The following is a 12,521-nucleotide window of genomic DNA, read 5'->3' as shown; positions in this document are numbered from 1 at the left end:
ACTAAATTCTCATCGGACGTTACTGCATATACTTGTACATCTTGCTCAACATCTCGCACATCTAAATGGATGCCCTACTTTGGCAAGAATTTTAATGCCGGTCGGAAGATGACCAAGAGCGGCTATATATTTCTGTTCCCTAGTCACACTTGTGGTTTTAAAATTTGAAAAGTGAATTTTAGCTAGCATGCTTAATACTTACCAAACTGTTTTCTCAGGCTGAATTTATACTAACATGTTTCATTTTATCATTTTATTAGTTCATATTTTATTGTGTACTTCAGAGACATAATATCCCTTTAAGACAATGTTGTAAAATATTATCCCTCCGATTTATGTTGACCTGTATTATTTCACACATTGCCCGCAGCTCAGAAAAAAATATTAATGTTCATGTGTTCAGAAACTCTTCTATAATGAAACTTTTATAAAGAATTGCTCTTACATATCTAAATGGTATAACATGATATTAAATATCAATTTCCCATGAAGGATGAATATTTATGAATTTTGAAACGTGATTGTGAATATGAGTTATAGATTGTTTGTACAGAGGGCTGTAAAATAAGGATTATAATTGTGTTATAGCCCTGAGATAGATAAATTATATACACTTGTTACTGAAATAAAATACAGCAGCTATCACAACTCTCATCATACTAAATCAAGTGGGGAAGTGCGTTAATTTGAAGTTTATTTCCAGATGCCGTGCTGACGCACAACAACATCCGCAGTTTAACCACACATACTGTAAAGATGTTTTTACAAAATCATTGTTTTAAGTACTTATAATTCTGTTTTATATACCTCTAAGCCTAGAATGAATCTTGTTCAAGCCAAAATTGATTTTATTTATACACAGCTACTTTTGCATAGGTACTATTTCTGTACTAAAAATCTGTAGTACTGGAAAATTACTTTTAATATTCAGTACTATTTTGTTACTGTAAAATAATTGTAATATTTAGGTACCTGTATTTTACAGTACTTAATTTGTACTTGAAATTTAGGTACTACAGATTTTTGGTTACTACCGTCACATTTTCAGCATTTTGAAAGTTTTTCTATTTCAAATCTCTTAAAATTATGATTTTCAAACATGGAATATTGTATTATTTCTGTACCAAAATATTTAGTACAAATCAAGTACTGTAATTACCTAAAGTACCTAAATATTACAATAATTTTAAAGTAAAGAAATAGTACTAAATATTAAAAGTAAATTTCCAGTACTACATATTTTTATTACAGAAATAGTACCTAAGCAAAAGTATCTGTGTAGGGAGGGAGATAGATTACCGACTGCATGGAATTATAAGTGGTTTTCAAATCGGGTTTACCATGTTTAAAGTGTAGACAAACGAGCTAAAAACGGCTTCTTTATTTTATTTTATATTGTATATATATATAATGTTAACTAAATTACTTCACTGATCATTGTACTTGATTCAATCATGCCCTGTAATTTGGAAAATGAAATATTCCATTTTATGTTATTCTATTTTACTCTACAGGGTTATCCACACCACAGTTCAGTAACCAAAAAAAGTAATTATTCTAGCTTATGACGATTTTTTAAGTGGAGGCAGGCTTTTTAAATTACCTTCATTGGCATTGTTGCTGGATTAGACCATAGACCGCTCGATATATCCATCAGTGTGTTGCCGTGTACCGGTATAAATAAAATACACATGGTACTATAGGGATTTCCAAGACATCTTTTAAATATGACGCAAAAAAAAAAATCCCCAAATAACAAAACAAAACAAAAACACCCTCAAAAACCCTAGACAGAAAATATGTATTACAGCATTACATTTTTACATTGATTTTTAAAAGAATTAAGGAAAATAAAAAGTAACACTTACATTTGTTTTTAAGTCTACATATTATGTCCCAGGTCGGACTATATGTCACGAAACATATTACTGAAAGCAATTTGTTTAAATATGAGAAACTTTCAATTTCCTGTCACGAAAATATCTATCATATTTTAGTTATAGAATAATGTCAGTATCACATAAACAGCTAGTCATATTATAATATCAAAGTTATTTTATCATCTGCATAAGCTCTGAAACGTAATTATATATACTATGATTGCTTTAAAATGGCGGAGAACACTTTTATTTCAGTTAAAAACTGTTAGGAATGAAACTAGAGAATACAATTAAAGATTAACAATGACTTTTGTTCTTCCGGCTTGTAACGCGTTTTTTCCAAGTCGATATTTTGTCTTGAGACTTTAAACAGTTCTACATAAACTAGTCAGTGTAGTGTAGATTCGAAGAATTAAATCATAGATTAAGTTTTGCACCATGGAAAATTATGAACATGCACAGCCAGATAAAATAGAAATCACACATTTCTTGAAATACTAGTATTCGAAAAGTGATCAACGTCGACTTGGGACTAATGAGCAGTTATACGTAAAATCGAAGTTCTTAACCAAAGAAATAGATTTTTCATGATCAAATGTTACTAAAATCCTAAATCATTAAAAAGTTGCAAGAAGATCGCGAATATTAAACATATGATGTTTAAATTTGCACACGCATTATCTCCCTTTGAACGTTAAATTACTTTGTAACAGTTTTAAAACATATTGGTTGGTCAAAAGTTCTAAAACCTTATCACAAGGATAATTGTAAATTAGAAAATTATTTCAACCTCAAGACTGACTTTGTAATGGAGTCTTATTTATCAATTAAAGATTTTAGTATAAGAAGAGCTATATGTAAAATGAGAATAACTGCTCATGATCTTAGAATTGAGAAAGATAGATATAGTAAAAAATACATAGAGAGAACTCAACGTCTTTGTCATCACTGCTTATCACATGGATCAAATTCTATAGAAGATGATCCCATTTCACAGTAAATTGTTCTTTATATAATGAACGCAGGAAATTATCATTTGATAAAGTTAACACTTTTTGTACTGATTTTAAAGAACTACCTAATGATAAGAAATATTTCTGGCTGTTCACAAATGAGCATTTACCAACTCTCATGTGCCTAGGAAATTACATTATTAAAGGTTTAGAAATAAGATCCAGATGTAAACAAAATATATGAAATAATATTTTATTGTTATAAGATTTAATACAATAGTTATATAAGACACACGTTGTGTTAGGCTCTGATCCTGTCCATAACGTTATAGTATAGTATTAGTTTTCTGTTTTGTTTTTTCCAATCATATTGTGTTGTAAAATGATGCCTTTTATGGGTTCTTAATTAGATTCATAAAATAAAATTCCTATTAAAAAGTATGTTCATATTTCTATTCAAATTTTCATGGAAATCCTTGTAAAGTTATCTCATGTCCTTCGATTTTCGATTTTATGATATACTTCAAAATCTTCAGGGGAAGTGGGGTTCCAGCACCTCACGAATTCGAATTGGTGATGTATTGAAACATCAGAAAAATATTGGGTTTTTATTAAGCATTCGAAAAGCAAAAATGAAACCTGACAACTTCTGTTATGTTTTTATCCTACAGAATTCATAGATCAACCACAAAACCTAAACACATCCATCATGTTGTTATCCTGCAGCATTCATAAACCAAGAATGAAGCCTGAACACAACTATAATGTTGTTATCCTGCAATATTTAAAGACAAATCATAAATCATGAACACAACCATTATGTTGTTATCCTGTAGCATTCATTGACCAATCCTGAAACCTGAACACATTATGCTGTTATCCTGCAATATTCATAAACCAATCATGAAACCTGAACTCAACCATTATGTTGTTTTCCTGCAGTATTCATAGACCTATCATGATACCTAAACACAACCATTTTGTTATCCTGCAGCATGCATTAACCATTCATGTTATCTAAACACAACCATTTTTTTGTTATCGTGCAGCGTTTACAGACCAATCATGAACCTGACCACAACCATGATTTTGTTATCATGCAGCATTCATAAACCAATGATGAAATCTAATTACATACATTATGTTGTTATCCTGCAGCATTCGTTAGACTAATAATTAAACCTAGACACAACCATTATGTTAAGATCTTTCAGCATTCATAGGCAATCACGAACCTGACCACAACCATTACGTTGTTACCCTGCAGCATTCGTTAGACCAATCATGAAAACAGACCATAACCATTATATTATTATCTCGTAACATTCATATGTCAATTATAAAACATGAATACAACCATTATATTATTATCTCGTAACATTCATATGTCAATTATAAAACATGAATACAACCGTTATATTGTTATCCCGCAGCATTAATAGACCAATCATAAAACCTAAACACCAATACTATGTTTTATCCTTCAGTGTTTATAGTTCAAGCATGAAACCTAAACACAACCATGATGTTGTTATCCTGTTACATTCATAGACCAAACATGAAACCGGAACACAACCATTGTGTTGATATCCTGCAGCATTCATTGAAATCATGTAATAAAATTAACGGTACCAATTTTCTTGCACCAGATGCACATTTCGACAATACATGTCTCTTCAGTGATGTAACCTGAGCACAACCATTATGTTGTTATCGTGCAGCTTCCATTGGCCAGTCATCAAACTGAACACAACCAGTATGTTGTTATCCAGCAACATTATAGACCAATTATACAACTTATACACCAATGTTATATTTTTATCCTTCGGTGTTTATGGCACAAGCATGAAACCTAAACACAACCAATATGTTGTTATCCTGTTACATTAATAGACCAAGCATAAAACCGGAACACAACCATTATGTTGTTAGACTGCAGCATTTAAAGACCAACCATAAAACTTGACCACAACCATTATGCTGTTATCCTGCAACATTCATGGGCCAATAATAAAACCTGACCGCAACCATTATCATGTTATCCTGCAGCATTCATAGACCAACCATAAAACCTGAGCACAACCATTGTCTTGTTATCTTGCAGCATTTATAGACCAATCATGTAACCTGAACGCAACCATTATGTTGTTATCTTGCAGCATTCAGAGACCAATCATGAAACATGAACACAACCATTATGTTGTTAATCTGCAGCCTTCATAGACCAATCATGGTATCTGAACACAACCATTTTGTTGTTACGTTGCAGGATAAATCATGAAGCCTGACAACAACCATTATGTTTTTATCCTACAGCGTTCATAGACCAACAAAAAACCTGAACACTACCATTAAGTTATTATCCTGCAGCAGTCATAGCCCAATCATAAAACCTGAATACAGCCAGTATGTTGTAATCCTGCAGAATTCATTAAACAATCTTGTAATCTGAACACAACCATTACGTTGTTATCCTGCAGTATTTATATACCAAGCACTAAATCTGAACACAACCCCCATTATGTTGTTATCCTGCAGAGTTCGTTAACCAATCATGTAATCTGAACACAACCATTATGTTGCTATCCTGCAGCTTTCGTTGACCAATCGTGGTACATAGTAAAACCATTATGTTGTTAACCTAAACCATTCAAAGACCAACCAAAAACCTGAACACAACCATTGTGTTATTTTCCTACAGCGTTCATAGACCAACCAAAAACCTGAACACAACCATTATGTTGTTATCTTGCAGTATTCGTTAGATGAATCATGAAAGATGACCACAACAATTATGTGTTTATTCTGCCTCATTCACTGACCAGCATTACACCTGAACACAACCATTATGTGTTTATTCTGCCTCATTCACTGACCAGCATTACACCTGAACACAACCATTATGTGTTTATTCTGCCTCATTCACTGACCAGCATTACACCTGACCACAACAATTATGTGTTTATTCTGCCTCATTCACTGACCAGCATTACACCTGAACACAACAATTATGTGTTTATTCTGCCTCATTCACTGACCAGCATTACACCTGACCACAACAATTATGTGTTTATTCTGCCTCATTCACTGACCAGCATTACACCTGAACACAACCATTATGTTGTAATCTTGAAGTATTTATTGACCAATCCTGAACACATTATGTTGTTATCCTATAGAATTCATAGACCAAGCATGAATCCTGACATAGACTTCTATTTGATTCCCTTTAGTTGAACATTCAATGTCGGAATCATGTACTGGAATCAACAGAATCTCAACTTTTCTTTCAATGACACATGATTATTGTATAAGTCATTCAGATTCATTAGTCTCTTTTTCTTTGACATATTATTTGCAATGTCTTGAAGGAGCATAAGTGTCTCTCTTAAAGATGAGTTCAGAGCAACAACTTAATTTTATTTTGTATTTCAGAGTAGTTATGGTTTTTTTTTACATTTTATTGACTTCTAGAGGTAGTTTTTGAGGAATTCCAATTGTAAAGTAAGTCTTTGTTTTTGAAATGAAAGTACAAGGATCAGTGCATAGTTAAGGTGTCTGATTAAAGGTTAGAGTTACCCTGGATGACATTTTATGAGGTGTTAGGTTGCTGTCTCATTGACATTTATCCCATATCTCTTTTTTTGGCTGTTTACAACCATAGGGCACTGTACCAGCTTTTCACTATGAGAAAAAGGCCCATCACCATATATAGCTCAGACTTGACAAAACTTTAAATAATTCAAAAGAGAACACCAACAGCCTGTTTTATACTAATTAAACAAACAAAAAACAAATAAGGCAGACTTCAACCAATGACAACTACAGGCTCATGACTTTGGATATGTGTAATTATTCAAATCTTCTAGGATGAATTTTCCCTTGGGTCTTTTTCTGTTTGCTATGCCTATGTTGAAACATTTTACTCTATTTTTTGTGTTAAAGATGAAATAGAACAAGAAAATTTCATTATTTGTTTATTTTTGATACAAATGATATGTATTTTATTGATGATAAAGAGTTTAACTCTGTATTCAATGGAACAATGTTAACATAGAATATGTTTTTTTATAAACATGATTATCTAGGTCTACTATCTATATATACAAATCAATAACACTTACATTTCTTGTTTTAAATTTCTTTTAAAATGAGATCACAATTGGGTAACAAATGAAAAACTGGCAGTTTCATAAAACATGTTAACAAATTCACAACCTTAACAATTTAAAACAACTTTATAAAAAAAATGCATGATTTTTAACAACATTAAATGCATGAAAAAATAAAAATTCTATCAACGTCTTATTAAAAATTCCTAAAAGTAGAGTTGCACATATAAAATGTACATTTTTGAAAGTTGTGTCTAAAATTCTTCTTGGAATGTTTGCATGAAAATGACCTTTTATGACCTTTAATTTAATCCAAAGGAAAGTCAAATATCTATTTTTTACATTTGTAAAAACTTTGAATATTCTCTATACCACTATTTTTTCCCAAAAATGGACGGAATCCATCCTAAAACTACAAAATAAGTGTGAAGTAAATATTTCTTTAGTTAATTTGCATATTCTTTTTTATTAAATTCATAAGTTGTCTTTCCAAGAAACCGAAATACTAAAGAGGAAAGTTTCGAAACGAAAGTGAAAAAGACAACATTGTTTGGATGGGAATCTATGTCCCATTTAATATCTATATCAAATTTACGTTTTTACAGCAATATACCTAATATACAAAAAATAAGGAAATGTTTGACTAGATCTAAATGTTATGTAAGTTTACGGGGATTATCTCCCTTTAATATTCAACACAAATAGAGACAGCCAATAAAAATCTATGAAATTATTTTCATCTCATAAAATTTGACATTATCCGTAACAATAAACAGCAACAAAAATGGTACTTATCTGGCAGTATTTAGCTTGGATAATGATAACCGAATGAAATTACAGTCGACTCTCGTTATTTCGAAGTCAGCCGGACCAGAGAAATATTTCGAGATACACATAGTTCGACTCAGACGAAAACCGGAAGTTTGTATATCATTTTCGAAAGAAGAGAACTGTTACAAAAAAATATTCTAATCTACAATGATAATTTATAAAAATTTATAGTTTAAAAAGAATTTGTTTCAAACTTCTAATGCCAAAAAAAAAAATTGATTTATCACAGAAACATAAATAAATAAGAAATATGTTCACATTAAGTGCTGAACTGTGTTTCTTGTTTTTTTTACATGGATAAAATATAATAAACTAAAATAAAATAATTTTGTTTAAATCTCTCTAAAATAATATATCTAATAAAAGAGAAAAAACATTTATCAGCAGTTAAAAAAGGAAAAAATTCTACCAAAAACAGTAGATAAAACATCTATTGCTTGAATTCAATGTACATAGAAGGTGAAATTAGCACTATGAGCAAAGCTGCCTTCAAGAAACAAATATTTCATCATAATTCTACATTTCACATTTGTAGAATTAATAAATAAAATTACTTTAATTTACAATATCCAATAACAAAAATAAATGTCTATTTTATTTCTAGTCACTCATTAAATATTTCATATTTAAAAGAATGCTGATTTGATGACACTATAAGCGTCCTGTCAGCATTCGCTTGGCTGAAACCGACTCATATATAACTGACATTTTGCACAAAATTGAGATCCTTCTCCACAACCATGTTTATTACAGAGACAACAACAGCTCTGACCAGGATGTATATCTGCCGGAGACTCGGTTGAGTTCGAGTCATCATCCTCCAATTCATTGTCTGAATAAGCACCGCGCTGATATTTATATTTTTCATCTGAATCACTCACATACCCTGAACACATATCAGTGTCTGTTGCATATAAATCTGCAGCAGAAACCATGGCAATATTTTCTGAAAATGTCACAGATTTCCTTGGCCGACTTGCTTTACATTTCTTTCTTTTCGATAAAACCGATTTTGGTTTTGAATCCATTCTTAGAAAGTCTGATTCTGATTTACTTCTGTGTCTATTGTCCAGATTTGAGTTCATCGGTGGCAGTTGTTTATTGGCTTTTGCCTTTCCCCGACCAGATCTATCAAAGCGTGACGCCAGTGCCTTTACACTTGGACGAACATCCTCATTGTCTGACTTTTGTTCTGGCAAGTTTTGAACACGTTGGTTAAACTGCTGTAATGGTAATTCCATCAATTTCTGAAATAAGGATTATTTTCCATTAACTTATGATAATCTGAACAAATTGCAGTTATTTAAAATAAATTGAAAATGAACAGAAGAATTGACAAATTAATGATTTTTAATTTCTTAAATCACAAGTTACTGTTAGCAAAGTTGGAAATTAGTCCATAAAAAAATTCTTGAACATTAGTGAATGACTAAATCATTGTTTATTAACAAATGATAAGGTAGAAAATAAAATGACATCTAAGAAATATCAAAATAGAAAATGTTAATTATATTAAATAATTGTTATGAAACATATAAAGGCAAAAAAGATTGAAGCTCTAGGCACTACTGCCAAACACTGATACCATCACCCTCTGCTGTGACAAATGTGAAGGGAGATAACCCCTTGCCAACATACAAACAATATGCTGTGCTCATATATACATGTATACAGTAGGTCCTAAAACCAGAATGCAGTAAAATGATGTGAGATGATGATGTGGAATGGTATGATTTTAGTAGTTGATGTATATTATTTGTACATAGATATGCATTGACCTTGTGCAAAGAATCTGAAAAGTTCACATTTATTGCTTTTATTTCTGAGGAAAAATACATTTTTTACAAAATTTCAAGGAATACACAAAATATTGTTTTAATGTATAATGGTTAATTTTAGAACCATAATGTTTTACAATCAACAGAATTTTATTGAATATGATTTCACATCCACACAAAATATCCACTCATTTATCAACTATTATTTCTTATCTGAAGTATTATTTCAAAACCTTAAGAGTTGAAAATCTTTCTTACATAACTGAAGCAGAAAATTCACTCTAAGAAAATTGCATGTAGCATAATGTATCATTAAAGGTTTGATGATACATTAAAATGTTCATATTATAGATTTTTCATCAGACCAAATAAGTCAACTGTTACTTTTATTTTAATTGATAATAAAAAAGTCCTTTCTTTTTTTAATTCTTTGATCTTAATCAATGCATGACTGATTTAAATCATTGGGAGTAGCAATCTATGTGAATGCAGCCTTAAGACAAAGAAATCTACAATTAAAATAGAAATGACTTTGCATTATTTTATAACTTTTTTGTCATTTAAATTTCTTTTATCAGAGACACTGATGTAATGATCATTTTATACCTAACAAGTTCTGTTTAATTGTCAGCCATCAGCAGCTACCACTAAAACTTACTGGATGACGAAGCAGCTTCGTCTTAATTCTAATATTTATATTTATTTATTTAAATTATTTATTTACTAGTAACACACTAAGAGATTAAGTAATATGATGATGACAATGCAATTTTGAAAAACCTACCCAACTATTACCTGAGTAAACTAAATATGTCCTTTTAATTTCAAAAGCATCTATAGGTCATGGTAAATGGTTTCAGATTTACTTATTTTGAGACTGCAAATTACAATTTTGTAATTAATCTTTTAAATGCTTTTTAACCAATTGCAGGAACTGAAGCATTACCTGTCATTCGCAATACTATATTTAATACATATGCATTTGAACCAAAGAAGAATAGATTTATGTGTTTATTTATTTGCAAAATGGTGCGACATCCCAGACTATTGATAAAGTCTCAAATTACAGATGCAGTATTACGTCAAACAATCGATCTATTGTGAGAACAAAAACGTTTATATGTTTTTTTGGCGTCAGCCAGTTTTAAAATTAACAAGAGGTTATAAGTCACGGTAAAAAGAAGTTTGTTTTCCTACTACAAGTTTGTAGTTTCATTTTACACATTAAAAAAGTTTATTTACAAGAAAAAGAGATTTTACTTTGTCAAAAGAAAAGTATACTGTAACATTGGAAAAAAAACCCGTTTGTTTGTGGTTAGAGTTAGAAATCAATAAAAAAAAATTCTGGTTATTTAACTCTAGATTTACAAGATTCAAAAAGAAAAGTTTATATCTTTATTATATAATTATCCAATTATTTAAAAGAAATCAAATTTTAGTTCCCAGTCCGACTTCATTACTGCACATACAATAGTAGATTAATTATTTATCATATAAATATTATTTATATCTTTGGAAATAATTTTCTCTTTTATATTTTATAACCCTTTAATTTTGAAGGTTCTGCTATTTTACGTTTTTACTATAAGTTCAAAGGGACGATGATCAAGGTCGAACACCTGTGGGTCGTTTCCCTCTTTTAAACTAATGAATATTTTATTACTTATCAAAAGGTATTCAAATCTTTCAAAAATTTATCACATCATTTAGCAAATCATATTTGAAACATTTTTGCTTATTTCACAAACATGTTTACCTTTTCTGATTTTTTAAATTGCCTGTTTAACTTTCAGCTACTGTATAAAATTTATAGACAGATTTACATATTTTTAAAACTTGGACATAAGTGCTGTTACTTAAATGTGACTTCAAATATTTCATTTCCCTTCACCTGCCTGCCAATACCTAAAGCAACACAAATCCCAAACCCTAAAAAAATCACAACATCTAGTAGTGGACAAAGCTGAACCAAGAATTGTAAAAAAGGGGAAATAACTCATAACCAAGAATTGTAAAAAAAGGGGAGAAAACTCATAAACTGGATACTTACAGGTGTGTTAGTACATCCTCTAGAGTTATCTTGGTTAGGGAGAAAATAAAAACAATGTTAGGAAATATAACTAGCCATGTCATAGTTACATCAAGCAAAATCAAATTAGATTATAGATTAAGGTATTCACTTTCACTTCTAAAATAATTTTATTAAAACAAAATTCTGAAGGGTAATCACTTTAACTGGTTAAATTATTTTTATTATAAAAAAAATTTGAAGGGGAAATCACATTTACTGCTTAAATTATTTTCATGAAAAAAATTCCTTATGGTTTATCACTTTTACTGCTTAAAAAAAAAACATTCAGATTTTTGTATTTATTAGTTTTATTCCTACATGATCTATTTTTGATTCCCCTTTTTACATATAAGAACTTGAATTTATGTAAATATGTAAATTTATAATTTTTTTTAGTGAGGGATAAATACAAAAAAGAATATTATATACAGGTAAGTATAAAGTTTGCCGACTTAAAGGTAAATATTTTTTCTATGTGGAAATGAGGTCATGAGATGAATACATTGTCGTTTGTTTGTACAGTGAAGTTACTCATCTGTAAAGATCTTTTAAAACCGTCCCCAGGACAGTATATATACACGATGTTATTAAAATGATGGGTTATCATCCATTGCAAAAATATTTATTTTAAACTACGATCAAAAGTGATTAGAACATTTAAATCTAAAATGAAAAAGAAGTAGAGATTTACCCCCACTAAATTATTTTCTTAAGAAATTTCCAACATGCTAAGTCATACTACACTCTGTTGATTAGAAAATTAAATAATTTACTAGGTCCAAAATACATAATGTCGACATGATTTAATGACCTTCAAAATTATACTGCAACAAAAGATTTTTATTGAGTGCTTTGGATAAAGAATTATGGTAAAACCGATTAGGAAGCTATCTAAA

At 30.1% G+C, this 12,521-nt stretch overlaps 2 protein-coding genes across 2 annotated transcripts in view; both read right to left on the bottom strand.

The window, feature by feature from the left end:
• Positions 1 to 1,996, bottom strand: part of LOC143045661 (bifunctional heparan sulfate N-deacetylase/N-sulfotransferase-like) — a 31,822-nt gene extending 29,826 nt beyond the window's left edge. The window contains exon 1 of the mRNA XM_076218323.1: positions 1,869 to 1,996. The gene's annotated coding sequence lies outside the window, so the exon portion shown is untranslated. The remainder of the gene's footprint in view (positions 1 to 1,868) is intronic.
• A 4,801-nt stretch (positions 1,997 to 6,797) lies between these two features.
• Positions 6,798 to 12,521, bottom strand: part of LOC143045660 (uncharacterized) — a 33,011-nt gene continuing 27,287 nt past the window's right edge. The window contains exon 15 of the mRNA XM_076218319.1: positions 6,798 to 9,023. Within this exon, the coding sequence (XP_076074434.1) occupies positions 8,442 to 9,023 (582 nt within the window). The 3' untranslated portion in view covers positions 6,798 to 8,441. The remainder of the gene's footprint in view (positions 9,024 to 12,521) is intronic.

Source organism: Mytilus galloprovincialis, chromosome 9 (genome assembly GCF_965363235.1).
Source record: "Mytilus galloprovincialis chromosome 9, xbMytGall1.hap1.1, whole genome shotgun sequence".
Lineage (NCBI taxonomy): Eukaryota > Metazoa > Mollusca > Bivalvia > Mytilida > Mytilidae > Mytilus > Mytilus galloprovincialis.
Note: the sequence above shows the minus strand (reverse complement) of the source record. Positions and strands in the feature narration are given on the sequence as shown.